The sequence below is a fragment of the Python bivittatus genome, unplaced genomic scaffold (assembly GCF_059951505.1).
Source record: "Python bivittatus isolate LINGU-HERP-01145 unplaced genomic scaffold, Pbiv_v1 ctg000330_np1212, whole genome shotgun sequence".
Lineage (NCBI taxonomy): Eukaryota > Metazoa > Chordata > Lepidosauria > Squamata > Pythonidae > Python > Python bivittatus.
In genome coordinates, this window is record NW_028277058.1 from 45,108,432 (window position 1) to 45,127,954 (window position 19,523).

Genomic DNA, 19,523 nt, shown 5'->3' on the forward strand with positions numbered 1-19,523 from the left:
TCATAAGGAAGAAATACAGAGGCACTGTGCAGCTGGGTCACTGCTGCATGATCAGAAGTAGCCAAAATGAACATGACTTTAGTAGCCCACATTAGACACTCTTCCAATTATAAGTCATGTACCCACATAGTCTCACAGATGCCAGACCTCATACTACTATTAACTCCCAAAAGCTTCTGATAAACATACCAAGTTTCTTTCCTCTTGATCTTTGCTTAGTAACAACTGTGTGTAACTGTTGTTTTGAACCATCACTGCTCAATTTTGCTAAAGAATAGAAGTTTGCAACTGCTGGGGGAGATGAGTGCCACTTTAATTCTCTTTATAAATTAACTTGCCCCAATAAAGAAGGAATGTGCTAGTCCATGCCACCAGTAATCCCAATCAGATAGTGATGTGAACTTTCCTCTGGCTATAGAGTTTTTCTAACCTTAAGTAACTTTTTACTACCTATGTCAAACCAACTGCATACAAAATACAAGGGTCAGAAAGGGGCATCAGGCCAGCAGAAGTCTGTCTTTGGCTGGCTCCAAGCCTAAGTGGCCATTTGATATGTCACAGGTGGGCTGCCTTATATGGAAGAATCTCCCTCCTCCTAGCAAGCATACCAAAGAATATACCAATGCTATTTCACCTGCATGAGGTTATGCTACCTATCTCCCAGTCTCTGAGAGCAATGCCTACCTTACCCAAACCCCAGATTTGATGGGACTGCAACTCTCAGAAATCGTAGCCAGCATCATCATAGCTATACTATGTGGGAAGATTAAATGCTTCTACCATAGAGAAAAAATAAGGCTTAAGAATTACAAGAAGGTTCCTACTTCTTTGTGATGAACAATAAAATACAGCAAATACCAATCCACTGGTTACCAATAGCCTTTCTCAGTTTTGATGTCTCCAAGATTTATGCTGGAGGTTTGAAGGGGCATAAAATTGAGAAAGGCTGGTCTAGGCAAAAAGTTCAATGCTGAAAATAACAGAGGTTATTATTTAACCAAAGAACAATGTAACAATGGCAGTATGAGAATTTACCTGCTGAAGACAGATACTCCAGCAGAAAATATCAAGTTTAAAAAAAAAGGTGGGGCGGAGAGAGAAATGGAAAAATTCTGTCCAGGAATCCTGACTTACAATTTGGTTTACTGGAGATCTGAGCCTAATTGGATAAATTCCATACAAAAGCATAAAATATTTTCTCCACAGAAAGGAGATTTCAGAAGAAACATTAACCTACAAAAAGTTGAACAACAGCAAAGCCATTGACTTTTGAGAGAGAACTGGTGGTAAAACTTTTATATTCCACCTTTAAACAACTTTTAAAGTTTACCACTGCTTTTACAAGACTATTTTACCCCATTATGGGCATCATTGTTTTAATACATAGCAGCCATTTCAACACACAACTTTACGGACAAAAGCAAGACACATTTCTGTTTTTCTTTCTGTTTTTTAAAGGTCCCTTCAAGTATATTAGACTCATGATGCTCTACATGCCTAAATGAACTAGTGCAAAAGCACATAACTGGGGTAACTTCAGACACATGAAGGTAGTATTAGTCAACAGTAGGACCAAAAAAGAGGCAATATAAAGAAATGTCAAAAGAAAAAAAAAGACTTCTGTATTAAGAAAACAACAGTTTTGAACAAGCAGGAAGTTAAAAAACATTCTAGTGGCCAAAGTCTTGGTGTTCTGTAATATTTGCTCACCTTTGCCCAACAAAACAAGAGGCATTTAGTCTTGATACTCTTTTGCCTTACCTTTTTTGCATTCCCATCAATATTGCTGATCTAAAACTGTTGCTGTCTGATGACAAACAAAACACTTTAAAGATGCAAACATAAAACTCTATTTAGAACCAAATTAAGCTATAACAATGAGACGAAGAGAAGAGAAGAGAAGAGAAGAGAAGAGAAGAGAAGAGAAGAGAAGAGAAGAGAAGAGAAGAGAAGAGAAGAGAAGAGAAGACATTCCACCTATGACCCAAACATAAACGGGTACAGATTAGTTTTCAAGAATCTTTTTACTGAAGAGGCATTCATGAATCTATTTAGGATGGCAATTCTCAGGGCTGTCTGTTGCCAGCAACAGATGCTAATCTGGGCAAACTGAAGGCCCAGGATTAGATAAGATCTTATTCAGTCCGTCCACCTTTGTCAATGATTTTAAAGCACTTAATGGTATTAGAACACACATTCTCTACTTGTTTTCAGTTTACCGAAAACCCACCGTATCCCCCTGCCTGGATAGGTGTTTTTGGAGACGTGCAAGCATACAAGCTAAAATCCTCTGTTTGGAAACCAGCCCGGTTCAAGGAGGGTTCAGATGCGCTGCGGTGAATTTTTGGCAAAGACCGGGCCAGAAGTTCAATAGATGCAAGGATCTGAAAACAAAAGAAAACCTGACATTACGTATGTGGAAACAATGAATCACAAATTATAACACATTAATATTCAAAGTTGCAATCCTGCTAGATGTACTCTTTTTAATGAATCTTGAGGAATTTAATAAATATACAGTGCATTTGGAAAGTATTCAGACCCCCTTCACTTTTTTCAATTTTGTTATGTTGCAGCCTGATACTACAATCGTTCAAATTCATTTTTTTTCTCATTAATCTACACTCAGTATCCCATAATGACAAAGTGAAAACAGAATTTTAGAAATGTCTGTAAATTTATTAAAAAGAAAAAACTGAAATATCACATTGGCATAAGTATTTAGACCCTTTGCAACAACGCTTGAAATTTAGCTCAGGTGCCTCCCATTCCTCTTGATCGTTGCTGAGCTGTTTTTACACCTTGATTGGAGTCCACCAATAATAAAATTAAATTGATTGGACATGATTTGGAAAGGCACACACCTCTCTATAGAAGGCCTCACAGCTGACAATACAATGTACCAGAGCAAAAGCTATGAGGTCAAAGGAACTGCCTGCAGAGCTCAGAGACAGGATTATTGCAAGGGGGAAGGCTACAAAAAAAATTCTGCTGCACTGAAGGTTCCCAAGAGCACAGTGGCCTCCATAATTCTCAGATGGAAGAAGTTTGGCACAACCAGGACTCTTCCAAGAGCTGGTCGCTTGGCCAAACTGAGCAACTGGGGGAGAAGAACCTCAGTAAGAGAGGTGACCAAGAACCCGATGGTCACTCTGACTGAGCTCCAGAGATCCTGTGTGGAGATGGGACAAAGTTCCAGAAGGACAATCATCACTGCAGCCCTCCACCGATCTGAGTTTTATGGCAGAGTGGCTAGACGGAAGCCTCTCCTCAGTGCAAAACACATGAATGCCCGCTTGGAGTTTGCAAAAAAGCACCAGAAGGACTCTCAGACTGTGAGGAACAAGATTCTCTGGTCTGATGAAACCAAGATTGAACTGTTTGGCCTCAATTCTAAAGGTTATGTTTGGAGGAAACCAGGCACTGCTCATCACCTGCCCAATACCATCCCAACAGTGAAGCATGGTGGTGGCAGGATCATGCTGTGGGGGTGTTTTTCAGCAGCAGGGACTGGGAGACTGGTCAGGGTTGAGGGAAAGCTGAATGGAGGAAAGTACAGAGATATCCTCAATGAAAACCTGTTCCATAGCGCTCAGGACCTCAGACTGGGCCGAAGGTTCATCTTCCAACATGACAACGATCCTAAGCACACAGCCAAGACAAACAGGAATGGCTTAGGGACAACTCTGTGAATGTCCTAGAGTGGCCCAGCCAGAGCCCTGACTTGAACCCTATTGAACATCTCTGGAGAGACCTGAAAATGGCTGTCTACCGACGGTCCCCATCCAACCTGATTGAGCTTGAGAGGATTTGCAAAGAAGAATGGCAGAAAATCCCCCAATCCAGGTGTGCAAAGCTTGTTGTGTCATACCGAAAAAGACTCGAGGCTGTAATTGCTGCCAAAGGTGGTTCGACAAAGTACTGAGTAAAGGGTCTGAATACTTAAGTACATGTGATATTTCAGTTTTTTCTTTTTAATAAATTTACAGACATTTCTAAAATTCTGTTTTCACTTTGTCATTATGGGGTACTGAGTGTAGATTAATGAGAAAAAAAATGAATTTGAACGATTGTAATATCAGGCTGCAACATAACAAAATTGAAAAAAAGTGAAGGGGGTCTGAATACTTTCCGAATGCACTATAGAAGAAGCTGCCATTTTAGGAATTAACTCCATTTGTCTACAAAGATGATGGAGATAATATGGCTAATTGCTTTAGCTCTCCCTTTTCACTGAAACATCAAGATCAAGGGCTTTTGAGACAGCTTACTGTTTAAAGCATAATGAATGCTACAAAGGCAAAACACAAGTGAAGCACTGAAGCCATTTAAAAGCTCATTCCAAACAACCTTAAAATTGTAAGTGCTGTTTTTTACAAGGATTTCATGCATAGATATTTCACAGACTGCATGGTGGTGAGGATCCTATCTCAGTCCCCTCTCCTGATGTCACAAAGGCAAGGCAGGAGTTGGAAGATGTCACATTTTGCTGAAATCTTGGGTGAAAAAAGTGGATGCAGTCAAATTATTTCAGTCTGATTGTTTTCTTCCCAACTCTGCTGCATCTCCAGTAGAATCCAAAGGATTCTACCTTGTGGTTCTTCCTTTTGGGATCAACTGTCAAAACATCTGGATAGGAAACATACATCTTCAGGGTGGAGACAGATTTGTTTAATCAAAGCAGCTTCTTCTAAATAGTACAGGACTTTAACTATCAAGGAGGGATTAATCAAGAGTAAAAGTCAGACCTTGGTTCCATTATCATGCAATCTCATTCTTCACTACCATTGGACTAAAGCTGCCAGAATCCCAGTAGCAACAGAATAATTTAAACTAGAGCCCTATCTATATATTTTTAATACTTTGTTCATGGACCTAAGACTGAAGAGGCTATTCTTGGCTGGAGTTGTTGTGGGCTGCAGGGCTAAATATGAGCCTGAATGGTGTGGATATTCTGGGATGTATGTGTGAGGGTTCTCCTATTAATATAATCATGGACTAAAGGGATATAGTATTGACATATCATTTGAGAAGGAAGTCCAGATATTTTGTGCCTGTTTCGTCTTCTAATAGGCTAACCTAACTAGGTGACACCTGGCTGCATTGCCAACTTGTTCTTGCAGTGTTCTTGTGGTGCCATTGCTAAATGCTAAGCCAATTATGAGAATTTCTTACCTGGGGGAAGAGAGGCCGTTCATCTCTCTTTTTTTTCAAGCATTCTGCCATTAGTCTCTTCATGGCTTTGGGACAATTGCTTCGTACTTTGCTGAGATCCGGAGAAAGATACCCTCGTCCCACCATAAATATAATCTTTACAGAAGTAAAGAAAGAGAGAGTGTAAAAGGGAAAACTAATCTATTATGATTTTTAATATGGTTGTGCAGTGCTTTGGATTTAATCGCCTAAAAAAGTGCTTCAGAATGCATGGGAGTGTGAGTTTGGCACCTGATCACAACATCTTAAAGCAACTGCATCTTTTCCTGGGAAGTTTGTGCTTCTATATATTCCAAAGCACTTTTCAGACACTGAATCCAAGTGCTGCACAAACTTAAACTTTTAGCCATATTTCAAATTTAGTTCTTTTCCACGTTGGTAGGTAAAACGCTAACATGAAATGTAATGTGTCTGTCAATTTTAGTTTTGCATCCATTGCATATAATTTCCAAACTGGCATTTGCATTGAAAGACATTACTCCAAGGTCTCAATAATTCAACAGAAGCAAAGATGAATACCAAATTGATCTATGCTTTGTCTCCAGCAAGTACAATAATTGAACCAGGAAGGACCATTTAGGCCATCAATACCCACTGCTGCTCAGTACAGTATTGAGCAGAAAACATTACCAAACACAACTGTCAAAATTATTGTTTCTGCACTTTCAAATTATGTGTCTACCTGATATTGTTAAACAAAATAAATATACTGTACTATTTTTCATCAGTACTGGGATTCACAGTTATTTAAAGCAAAACCTAAGTTGTTGAGCATAGTCACTTGAATTTCAGGATCTCGTTTAAAAGCAGGTAGCACGCCCAACATTACTAATTATTTTGGAAATCTTCTCAATTTCAAAAATCATTTGTCATTGGTATAGGGTGAAGGCTGCTCTTGTAACAAATAGGCCACCTTTCTCTCCCCTGGCACAATGAACTAATTGCTCTGTTCACTAAATTTGGAAATCACTTTGTTCACTTATCATACAGTGGGGCAAAAAAGTATTTAGTCAGCCACCAATTGTGCAAGTTCTCCCACTTAAAAAGATGAGAGAGGCCTGTAATTTTCATCATAGGTATACCTCAACTATGAGACAAAATGAGAAAAAAAAAATCCAGAAAATCACATTGTCTGATTTTTAAAGAATTTATTTGCAAATCATGGTGGAAAATAAGTATTTGGTCACCTACAAACAAGCAAGATGTCTGGCTCTCACAGACCTGTAACTACTTCTTTAAGAGGCTCCTCTGTCCTCCACTCGTTACCTGTAGTAATGGCACCTGTTTGACCTTGTTATCAGTATAAAAGACACCTGTCCACAACCTCAAACAGTCACACTCCAAACTCCACTATGGCCAAGACTAAAGAGCTGTTGAAGGACACCAGAAACAAAATTGTAGACCTGCACCAGGCTGGGAAGACTGAATCTGCAATAGGCAAGCAGCTTGGTGTGAAGAAATCAACTGTGGGAGCAATAATTAGAAAATGGAAGACATACAAGACCACTGATAATCTCCCTTGATCTGGGGCTCCACGCAAGATCTCACCCTGTGGGGTCAAAATGATCACAAGAATGGTGAGCAAAAATCCCAGAACCACATGGGGGCACCTAGTGAATGACTTGCAGAGAGCTAGGACCAAAGTAACAAAGGCTACCATCAGTAACACACTACGCCGCCAGGGACTCAAATCCTGCAGTGCCAGACGTGTCCCCCTGCTTAAGCCAGTACATGTCCGGGCCTGTCTGAAGTTTGCTAGAGAGCATTTAGATGATCCAGAAGAGGATTGGGAGAATGTCATATGGTCAGATGAAACCAAAGTAGAATGTTTTGGTCTAAACTCGTCGTGTTTGGAGGAGAGAGAATGCTGAGTTGCATCCAAAGAACACCATACCTACTGTGAAGCATGGGGGTGGAAACATCATGCTTTGGGGCTGTTTTTCTGCAAAGGGACCAGGACGACTGATCTGTGTAAAGGAAAGAATGAATGGGGCCATGTATCGTGAGATTTTGAGTGAACACCTCCTTCCATCAGCAAGGGCACTGAAGATGAAACGTGGCTGGGTCTTTCAGCATGACAATGATCCCAAACACACCGCCCGGGCAACGAAGGAGTGGCTTTGTAAGAAGCATTTCAAGGTCCTGGAGTGGCCTAGCCAGTCTCCAGATCTCAACTCCATGGAAAACCTTTGGAAGGAGTTGAAAGTCCGTGTTGCCCAGCAACAGCCCCAAAACATCACTGCTCTAGAGGAGATCTGCATGGAGGAATGGGCCAAAATACCAGCAACACTGTGTGAAAACCTCGTGAAGACTTACAGAAAACGTTTGACCTCTGTCATTGCCAACAAAGGATATATAACAAAGTATTGAGATGAACTTTGATATTGACCAAATACTTATTTTCCACCATGATTTGCAAATAAATTCTTTAAAAATCAGACAATGTGATTTTCTGGATTTTTTCCCCCATTTTGTCTCTCATAGTTGAGGTATACCTATGATGAAAATTACAGGCCTCTCTCATCTTTTTAAGTGGGAGAACTTGCACAATTGGTGGCTGACTAAATACTTTTTTGCCCCACTGCATGTTAAAAGAAAAGAGATCTATAATTCTGAATCCCTAGACCTCAAGATAACTCAAGTATCCCAAGAACCAAGATCTTAAGCTTAATGCAAAGGTACATTACAAATAAAGTGATAGACTATTCCCCTCTTGATTTCCTTTTCCAAATTAGCCTTCCGGAACTTGGTACCAGATTCTAGATAAAAATACTGTACTGGGAGTTTTGGCTAACATATCTAGAGGGTACCACTTGGGGAAAGATATCCTTGAATTTTTTTTTTTTTTTTTGGCTAACAGAATGACAATGTTATCTTATCTGCATCCATCTCTAATCCTTCCCCCAACATATTTGAGAGCTATCTCATTCTCTCCACATAGCCCTGAAATCTGTGAATGCATGAATAACCCACATAATAAGTTACATGATTAAACTATAGCATTGATTCTCAAGTGAAGAAAGAAAAACTGCATGGAAAGTTTTGAAGAATGGAAGGATTGTCAACTGATTAAAATTTATCACATTATTCTGTAACAAAAGACATACTATTCTCTGAGAATAGACATTTAAGTCACCTGACATACCAACTGATTATGCTTTACTTTTTTAAAAAAAAAGTCTATCCAAAACTGAAAGCAATGAAATGTGTACAAGGCAGTATTGCAAAGGCTGAAATAATCTGTCCATACCACAGTACTACATGAAAGCACAAACTAAGTAACTTAGAAATAACAACTTTCCCAATCCCAGCTTGCCTTACCTGGTCTCTGTTGTTGATGTTGGAATATGGTAACTGCCCAGTCATCAGCTCATAAAGGACAATTCCAAATGCATATACATCTGACTGAAAACTATATGGATTTTTATCTTGCATCCTAATAACTTCAGGTGCCTGTGATATAGAAAACAACCGCTTTATTCTATTGCAATTGCAGACTGTATCTATATACCTGAAGTCTCCAAACATGAAGCTACTATCTAAAAGGTTAAATAAAAGATTCCAGTTTGTAACAGCCAAATATTTAGCCTCCTTGAATCCTCATTAACAGAAATTAAGTAACTCCTACCAGATACTGAGTTGGCCAAACTTTATGAAATACAGTCATGGCCTCCTTTCAGTGATTATAGTAGTTAACAGTATTTCATTGATATTTAGCATATGACCTAATTATGAAGGCTCATGTGGGAAGAAACATTACAAGACATCTTTGGACAGTAATTGCACTGAGACCTCTAGTGAGAGGAGAAAGTCCTGGATAGAAAGCAAAAGGTTTCCATGCATGGTGGTATTCTGTTACACATTAGAAAGGCTTGGGTCCAGCAAAGGCAAGCATTTATCTCCATCCTAAAGACACTGGAAATGTGCCTTCCTGTACAAAAAGGATTGTGCAATCTGGGCGAACAATTTGGAAAATACTCCCTTCACCTACCATCCACAGAATTGATCCAGACAACTGTTCAAACTGATGGGATCCACTCCACCGTGACTTCACTGTTGCTAGACCAAAATCACCTATTTTTACTGTGAGGTCTTCATGAAGAAATATATCTGACAGGAAATGTAAAGGAAAAAAAAAACTAAGCAGGATCTGACCTGGCTGGCAGTTGGATGAGAGGCCACCAGGAATTCAAACATCCTGGAAGAAGACAACAGCAAACAATTTCAATATTGTTACCCACGAAACTAAATGGATATGTCCATGAAGTCACCAAGCGTCAAGCTCAACTCACAGGATATATTACCTTTTTAGCTTTAAAAGCATGTATTAGACCACATTATAAACCAATATGCAGCTAAGAGGACTTTTAGACAGCATTTCTAACATTAACTAATGATAAATTAAAGCAATGCGGTTACAAAATGGATGTCTGTAGAGACAGTGAAACTCCAAAGCTTCTGGAAGTTTCACATATATCACACATTGTAAGAGAGAGAGCTGATTTCATATAATGAAACATACTGGCATACAATGAAGCACACTGATGTACTTTGCCTTCTGCATTCAAGTCCTATGATACTTTGCTCTGAAGTTCATCAAAGGAGATCAATCAACATGTTGATTGTTGGATTTGGAATCATAAGAATGAACCAAAACCTGAGTTAGAAAGGATATGCTATTTACATTGTTTTCAGTGACATATGAATCTGGGTGATCATCTTCAAACATACTCTGATGTACAATAATTAGTTAGGCATAGAATATGTATTTGCTTTCTTTAATAATTAAGGTTGAATTGAGGCAAGTGACTGTTCCAATATTTACACATGCATCCTCAATTGATCCCAACTCCTTTTTTTCCTCTTATTTTACTCACTTTGAAGAAAGAGAAGTGAATGATAAAGGTTAGTGTTTTTAAAGGATACTATTACTCTTGAGGTCTCTGTGGATGATAGACTTGGCATGCAAGTAACTGCAAAGCAACAAAACAGGCAGTGAATTGACCATGCCATTTACTTAAGGAATTATCAAAAAGCCTGGTGAAATTAAGTTGTAAGAAAGACAATTTGTTACAACAAAATAATCGGCACCTTCTACTCCTCACAATTTTAGACACTTGGGTTGCAATCCTATGTATATTTACCATGCACATATTTTGTGCTCTTTCTCCCAACCCTCTGGAAGGAAGAGCCTACAACATGGACTAAGTTAACAAGATGTTGTCACATATACAGTGGGGCAAAAAAGTATTTAGTCAGCCACCAATTGTGCAAGTTCTCCCACTTAAAAAGATGAGAGAGGCCTGTAATTTTCATCATAGGTATACCTCAACTATGAGAGACAAAATGGGGAAAAAAATCCAGAAAATCACATTGTCTGATTTTTAAAGAATTTATTTGCAAATCATGGTGGAAAATAAGTATTTGGTCAATATCAAAGTTCATCTCAATACTTTGTTATATATCCTTTGTTGGCAATGACAGAGGTCAAACGTTTTCTGTAAGTCTTCACAAGGTTTTCACACACTGTTGCTGGGATTTTGGCCCATTCCTCCATGCAGATCTCCTCTAGAGCAGTGATGTTTTGGGGCTGTCTCTGGGCAACACGGACTTTCAACTCCCTCCAAAGGTTTTCCATGGGGTTGAGATCTGGAGACTGGCTAGGCCACTCCAGGACCTTGAAATGCTTCTTACGAAGCCACTCCTTCGTTGCCCGGGCGGTGTGTTTGGGATCATTGTCATGCTGAAAGACCTAGCCACGTTTCATCTTCGATGCCCTTGCTGATGGAAGGAGGTGTTCGCTCAAAATCTCACGATACATGGCCCCATTCATTCTTTCCTTTACACAGATCAGTCATCCTGGTCCCTTTGCAGAAAAACAGCCCCAAACATGATGTTTCCACCCCCATGCTTCACAGTAGGTATGGTGTTCTTTGGATGCAACTCAGCATTCTCTCTCCTCCAAACATGAGGAGTTGAGTTTAGACCAAAACTTTCTACTTTGGTTTCATCTGACCATATGACATTCTCCAAATCCTCTTCTGGATCATCCAAATGCTCTCTAGCAAACTTCAGACAGGCCCGGACATGTACTGGCTTAAGCAGGGGGACACGTCTGGCACTGCAGGATTTGAGTCCCTGGCGGCATAGTGTGTTACTGATGGTAGCCTTTGTTACTTTGGTCCCAGCTCTCTGCAGGTCATTCACTAGGTCCCCCCGCGTGGTTCTGGGATTTTTGCTCACCATTCTTGTGATCATTTTGACCCCACGGGATGAGATCTTGCATGGAGCCCCAGATCAAGGGAGATTATCAGTAGTCTTGTATGTCTTCCATTTTCTAATTATTGCTCCCACAGTTGATTTCTTCACACCAAGCTGCTTGCCTATTGCAGATTCAGTCTTCCCAGCCTGGTGCAGGTCTACAATTTTGTTTCTGGTGTCCTTCAACAGCTCTTTGGTCTTGGCCATAGTGGAGTTTGGAGTGTGACTGTTTGAGGTTGTGGACAGGTGTCTTTTATACTGATAACAAGGTCAAACAGGTGCCATTACTACAGGTAACGAGTGGAGGACAGAGGAGCCTCTTAAAGAAGTAGTTACAGGTCTGTGAGAGCCAGACATCTTGCTTGTTTGTAGGTGACCAAATACTTATTTTCCACCATGATTTGCAAATAAATTCTTTAAAAATCAGACAAGGTGATTTTCTGGATTTTTTTTTCTCATTTTGTCTCTCATAGTTGAGGTATACCTATGATGAAAATTACAGGCCTCTCTCATCTTTTTAAGTGGGAGAACTTGCACAATTGGTGGCTGACTAAATACTTTTTTGCCCCACTGTACACCTCCAGCTATTCAATATAGTACTCTTTTTATCTTGTGAAATTAGGATTTAAATGTAAGCTACTCTGGGAGTTAATCTTAGCCAAAAAGCAACTCATATAGATAAACTGATAGAGAATAAATAGCCTGAAAACCAATGTAATTCACAGTCAGATGGAAGCTTAATAAAGTTTCATCTCTCTTTCTATAAATAGCACTTAAGATCTAGCATATCCCATCTCTGTATCATGATAGAAATCCACAATTCCTTGAACAGCTGCTTCAAGTCTTTCACAAAAACAAAGAATCCAAGAAAATGTCCTTCCTTAAGTCAGAATGCAGTAGAACAACTCAACACAGAGAGATCATTCTTAATGGTGTAATTATGAACATTTTTAGTACACAACACAGAAGGCTCTATATAGTTGGAGGCAGTCTTATGGTCACACATGACAGAACAGTAAAGTTCCCTTCATGCCATTCAATTATCTGTCAGAACTGAGAATTAAAATATTAAAACTACAGTATGCATACTTTTACACACTGATAAACAGCCTGTTTGGTTCCAAATTCTAATCATAATCAGATGTTGTTTACAAAGCATAAACTATGCTATATAAAATGCCACTGAGTGTATAATAAGCCTCTCCAATATTGCAGTTATCCATCTACAGCTCCTGACCCGTTATTTAAGTGCTGTTGCTTTTATGACATATTGGATAGCTTGGCACTAGTAAAACATCATGAGCTATTGTTAGGCAGCGATAGAACATATGCAGATTTTTATCCTAGATGTCTTCCGTTCAAAGTAAAGGCTATGGGACTGTTATGATGAAAGAATGGGCATTGTTTGAAGTAAAAGAAGAAAAAAAATGTACTTGCTATTTATAGAAAAAAAACCTATCAAAAAGGTTATTAGAGGAGCCATACAAAATATAGGTCTTCCCCAATCTGGTGCTTTATTCTGTTCTCTTGCTCCTTCTAAAAAACAGTATATAAATGTATTGCTTCCTCCCCTGTACAGAACTACCATAATAAGCCCACCAAACCCTGGCTCAGTATAAAACATGCTAAAATTTAGCAAAGGCTGCAGTGATTATAACCGACAGAACCACAAGACATTAGAATGACCTGCAATCCTAAGCAATTTTTTCCTCACTGAAAAAAGAGTACAAGATTCTCCAGAGAAGGAAAAGGCAGATCAACTTGCTAATGAATTGGGAGGGGCTCCTATAAGCAGTCATTAATAAAAATGACAGCCTGGAGGGCGGAGCTGGCGTCGCGGCGATACGGCGGGCGATCCTGGGCTCCCAGGATGGCAGCCGATATCTCCTCTCCCGGACGGTCCCGATGGACCTAAGCCGTCCCGTAGAGATGGCGAATGCAAAGGGCGCGTCCCGCGGATCTCAGGGACGCCGCAAGTCCCAGATCGATCCGGGGAGAAGCTCTTGAAGCCGGCGGAGGAGAGGCAGCCAAAAATGGCTGCGAAAGCCGGGACAGCTCCAAAGGAAGATGGAAGAGAAGGGTGTCAACTGGGTGAGATGGACTTTTACTATTCAACTATTCCTAGAGAACACCTTAAGTAACTTAAAGAGATTTTTAAAAGTGAAGAAAAGTGGATTAAGCGGCGAGATTGAACCCTATTAAAAAAAAAGAAGGGGAAAATTTTTCTTTTCAACTTTCCCTTTTTAGTGGAATTGACAAGATGTTTTTCTTTTAAAAAAAATATATTTTTAACTGGATTGGCTTTCTCTTTTAAATACTCAATAACTCTTTATTTTAAGCCTTTTTTTTTTACTAAGATTTATTTATTGTTATAAGAAATTTATATCTTTTTGACTTTGAAATGGGGAAAGTGGAGTTAAGAGAAAGTAAATGAAAGAAAGTTGCACTGCCATTTAGAGGCGCGACTTAGTGCTTTTTTTTTTTTCATTGTGACGCACGCTCAAAGACCCTGTGCTTTCTAAAAAGATAGTGGGATGTGCATGTTTATACAGGTGCCATCCGTAACTATAAACAAGAGAAAGTGGAGTTGAAAGCGACTTTGAAAACATTAAGATGGAAAGTTTGAGCCAGTCACAAGAGCCTTGATTAGTGGCAGTAGCTCTTTTTTCTGCTAGAAGCTCTGCTTTGCTCTTTATTCCCCCCCCAGATGGATTTTTTTTTTAAAGAGGCTTAGCCTTTTCCTTCTTTTCCTTTTCTTTTTATTTTTCCTTCTTTTTTTTTTTTCTCTCCTTTTGCTTCTTTTTTTTTCTTATTTTTGGCAAGAACAAAGATAAAGAATCCTTTGACTCAATGAAGGTTTATCAAGATAATAGACTATACGAGAAACACAATGCAGAAAAAGATCTTTAAACTATTGAGGATGACTATAAAAAATTGGAAGAAGAGCTGCAGAAATTCTCAAAAAAAAAAAAAAAAAAGATATTAAAGCTAAAATGGACTTAATTAAACATAAAACGGGATCATTGGAAAAGGAAGAAATAGTACAAGAAATCAGAAACATTAAACGGAATTATTGTGAGGCCTATAAACTGAGAATTAAAAGGGTTAATCAACTGATAAATGAAGAGAGACAGATTTGTTCTTGGCACTGAGGTGAGAAAAAGATTATACAAGATTATAATGGAAAATCATACTAAGAGAATGTACAAAAGAAGAAGTAAAACAATATTGAAAGAAGCTATTGCAGATGTTTAAAGAAAAAACGAGGGGAATACAACAATGATGGAACTGACAGAAGCTTTAAAAAGCAGAATGTTCAAAAGGACACTTATTATTGCTTTCTCTTATCCAATAATATAGAAAAAAGGAATGAACAGCCAGATATTTTGGGATATTGAATGAAAAGGGTGAACTCAAAATTATGCAAGCGCTGGAATAAAGTATAAATCTGAGATATATAGTTAAAAATTGTATAACATGTAGTGAAATCTGGTTAGAACTGTAACTTGGTTAGAATTGTAATTGATACTGTAACTGATATTGGTTAGAATTGTAACTCTTAAGAATTGGAAAAATTAAAAAGTACTTATGCAGGAGGAAGTTATTCAAAATTATGGAATGTGCAGAGATGAGTTAAATTGAGATTTGAAATTAGAGTAAGAAGATAAGCAATTTTATATGACACGGGATTTGTTTTTATTAATGATTAGATGAGAAAATATAGTAATGTAATAGATTAGGAAATTTTATAATAGAAATTTGATATTAATTATTACATATATACACATATAATAGATAGATGGAGATGTATTACTAATCCTATTGAAAGTTAAAATTTTTTGTAATATATGATTTTATAGATTAGCTATGAATGATTAATAATTGTTAATTGATAAGTATACAAGTATATTTTGAATAGATGATATGAGAATTTAAGATTATGAAAGGGGCACCAACGAGTTTAACTGGTTGACACACGGTATAAAATGGAAGATGCTTTTTTATGCTTTTTTATGTTTTTGTTTGTTCATGTTTGTTTTGTGTTTGTTGTAAAAATAAAAAAAACATTATAAAAAAAAAAAAATAAAAATGACAGCCTGCTCCAGCATCTTGTTTCCTATATCACAGTTAGATCCAGTTTTAACACTAATAATTCAATCTTACCTAAGATCTATGTCACACACTTTTGTGGCATACTTTGTACAATAACCAGTGAAGAGACCCACGTTCTGTAATCTCTAACCTTTTGCTTGACTGGCTTCCTGTCTCAAAGGGGGGGGGACTTAATTCCTCCAGAATTCTTGAAAATAAAATCTGACTTGCGGACCTCTGAACTAGCCTATCTGCTTACCAGAATTAATTCCTTACTAAAGACTGTAGTTACATCATTATAGTATCAATCTACAAAAAAGGCAATATGAATAATCTGGTTAATTACTATCCAATTACCTTGCTATATATAATTAGCATGCTCTATGAAAAACACCTCTATTATAAATTTGCTAACTGAATGGTCTTAGTGGCAGAACAATCAGGATTTAGACCTGATATTCACCAGATCAGTGTATATCTTCTTACTGAGAAGTATTCCAACTTCCCAAAGAGCTCTCTCTATGCTGCCTTCGTTGATCTGAAGGCAGCTGTTGACTCAATTCCCTGAGAGAGACTGTGGCCAAAGCTAATCACTTTATCAATCAAATAGCACCTTCTTAAACTGATGTTGTTTATGCAAATCAGAAGTAGGAGCAGCGGCAAAACGACTGCCCCTGTTTTCTATACTACCTAAAAGGAGTATATTAGAACTGTATCATGGCCCTCTTCCTAGTTATTTTTTATATCAATGACACATTATTGGACCTAGCAAAAACTGAACTCTCTCCTAGAGGCTTATTTTACTGTCTACAGATAATGAGGCTGCCCTCTCTGTGTTTCAAGTTGGCCTCCACAGGTGCTTTGGTGTACTAGCATCTTTCTACTTTAGGGAAAAATTAGAAACCAGTTACTCTAAAAACAAAGATACTAGTTGTTACTTAAAAAAAAAAAAGGCTATACGCATAACTGGAAAATTAATGGGAGATTAATAAGGTAAGAATTTCTAATATTTAGGTATTCACTTCCAAATTTCTATCTTTTGGATTTACCAACTTAGCAAACACAAGAACTTCCAGTGCGGTCATTAGACCAGCAAACCATAAGGGCAACATAAACTTCAACTATGTAAAGCTAAAGTTTTGAGTTTGCTGCTATAAAGCCATTCTCCATGTTTCTTGATCAATAGCAAATGCACTTGCTTGCAACCTGATTGAGACTCTGCCTACTTACCATATTTTTCCATCAATAAGGCGCCCCCATGTATAAGACAACCCCCACTTTTCCAACCCAAAATTAAGAAATCAATATTTTAAAGATAAAGCAGAACACATTTTTATTTAGTAATTAGGTAACATTTACCTGATACACTCAGTGGGAGGAGGTCCAAACTGTCTCTCTGCAGCTCTATTTCCATGCTCTCTTGCATAACTGATTACATTCAATCACGAGTGAAACTGCTGATAGCTTGTCTCTGCAAACAGACTTCCTCCAATTGGTTTGTTCAGCATCAGCTGACGTCAGTTACATAAGGCTTGTGATTGGAGGAAGCCTGTTTGCAGAGACAAGCTATTTCACTTGTGATTGGAGGCTAGTGATAGGAGGAAGCCTGTTTGCAGAGACAAAGTATGGGCAGTTTTGCAACTGTGCAGTTCTCTCCTCGGCTTACTTCCTTGCATAAGACGCCCCTCAATTTTTAGTGTAACAATTTTAGAAAAAAGTATCGTCTTATAGATGGAAAAATATGGTAAATACTGGCCATAATAAAAAATTTGGCATGAGTCTTTAATCTGGTTTATTTTTCTAACAATTGCATGCCTTCTCTGTTGTGGTACCTGCCCTCTGGAATACTATCCTCCCAGAGGTTCAAGTTGCTTGATTCTGCATCCTTTAAATGGGCCTTAAAGACCTAGCTTTCCCCCCAGGTGCTAAGTTAGGAAGTGTGTGCTGCTATGAGAATTATATTAATGTGTTTAGTATGTTATTTTCTGGGTTATCATTTTCTTTTGTCTGTCTTGAATTGTTTTTATCTTGTATACTGCCAAGAGTCATTATGAGTTGGGCAGCCTATAAATTTTATTTATAAATACATTTCTTTATTGAAAAAGAAAAACAAAACAAACCTGATTCATTGTAAGCTCTGCCCCTCAGCTATTCTCTCACTAGGTCCAGGGAAAGCTATGACAGAGCTCAAATGTAGAATTTTAGATCTAGATGGCCAAGAAGATACATCCAAAATGTCATATCTTTACTGTGGAATTAATGTATCCCATTCACCACAACTGTATATTTTTATATTCTCCAACTCCACAGGAGGATTTTTGTATTATCATGAACTAATTGCTCTTGATGGGGTGATGGGAAGGTACTATAATATTCCTCAGCAAAGCCACCTCTCTGCCTTCTTTGACACTGAAGTTGAACCTGTGATTCACATGCTATTAAAATGTTCTTTATATCATAGCTGGCATCTCAAGCTCACTGCACCTCTAGTTAGTAAGATTCAGTGATTATAGATCAGTTGTTATGAGATCAATCTGGTACTGACATTTTTAGAAAGACTGGCAGCATTTTTAATTGTTGCTATTGCCATTAGAATCCATTTGGTATGTTTAACAATGAATTAAGTTTAGGCTCTCTTCTGTACTTGTTTTTTACAAAGCCTGATCAATTTTGCCTATTTTTAACATTTAATTTCATTGATCTCTGTATAAATTATTTGTGTTTTCACAGCAATCCTCACTAGAAGATGTTGGTTTCTACCCATTCAGTTTCATTTGTTTCTATATATGTTTGTCACGTTGTCTGAATGTTTATATAACATCTTTCTGGTCTTTGACTGTTTAGCAATTAATCAATGCATTGCATAAATTAAAAGTCACAAACTTATGTTTGTGTTCTACACTTACAGACCAATTTCCTTAAATTCAGCAACAATTTGAAAATCAACATATTTGGTTGTCTTTTTTTAAAAAAAAAATCAACTTGAAATCTTCTCTACTCATTGAAACTTCCTATGAATTATTCCAGTGTAGGGAACTAATTTAGATTTCCTCCACATTGCTCGGCAAATGATACCCAACTTACTCCATTCCTTGTGCTGTCTGGCGTGCAATATCAATCAGCTTGATCATTTCAAATTTAGTCTCAATGATGTGTAGATGATGATAAAGACTGGACCCTTCACACCACTGTGTAACTATAGCCAGCTGTGGCTTTGTTGAATAACCCATGAAAAGTAATATATTCACATGTCGTGTTTTCCTATGGGGTTGGAGAAAAAGAAAAATTAAAATTATTTGGAAAAAAAATGAAAACAACATGCTATTCTAGAGATTAAAGCTTTGAATCTGCACTCATTTAAATATCAAATCAGACCACAGTCTAGCATTTTGTTCCTCACAATGGCAAACTAGATGCCACTGGAATGCCTGTAAACAAAGTATGGAAGAATAAAACTCTCCTACTGCTACCCTGTAGCAATGGTATTTAAAGGCAGACAGCTCCCATTCATCTCATAGTTATTTCAAGCCAACTAAGAGGTGATTGCAATATCCTGCAATAGGTAATACACCACCAAATACAGGATGTAACAAAAGTACCATTTTCTGCTGTTTGTAAGTCAGCTACCAAGAAACTGCAGTGAAGAGTTGAATTTTGAGAGATGAAAGAAACTTTCTATCCACCCCACCAGACAATGCTAAAGAATTTCAACTGGCAGGGTCTAGGAGGAGAGCCTTTTCTGCCATTGCCCCTGCCCTGTGGAACATCTTACCCCTTGAGGTGAGATTGGCCCCCACTCTTTTGGCCTTCCGGAAGAGCGTTAAGACCTGGCTCTGCCAGCATGGGGATCCAATGGGGGTTTGCAGCACTGGGGGTGGCTGGTGGCTTGAGGATGTTCTCTGTCTTTTAACTTTGTATATTTTTGTAAAGATTTTTATTGCTTACTTTTTTACTTG

General features: G+C 38.1%; 1 protein-coding gene across 3 annotated transcripts in view; it reads right to left on the reverse strand.

Moving 5' to 3' along the window:
* BRAF (B-Raf proto-oncogene, serine/threonine kinase) overlaps positions 1-19,523 on the reverse strand; it is a 76,549-nt gene that overhangs the window by 13,506 nt on the left and 43,520 nt on the right. For all 3 annotated transcript variants that reach the window (XM_025169183.2, XM_025169184.2, XM_088141141.1), the window contains 6 exons: positions 18,652-18,828; positions 10,141-10,187; positions 9,206-9,324; positions 8,536-8,667; positions 5,176-5,310; positions 2,231-2,384 (listed from right to left, as the gene is read on the reverse strand). In XM_025169183.2, the coding sequence (XP_025024951.1) occupies positions 2,231-2,384; positions 5,176-5,310; positions 8,536-8,667; positions 9,206-9,324; positions 10,141-10,187; positions 18,652-18,828 (764 nt within the window). The remainder of the gene's footprint in view (positions 1-2,230; positions 2,385-5,175; positions 5,311-8,535; positions 8,668-9,205; positions 9,325-10,140; positions 10,188-18,651; positions 18,829-19,523) is intronic.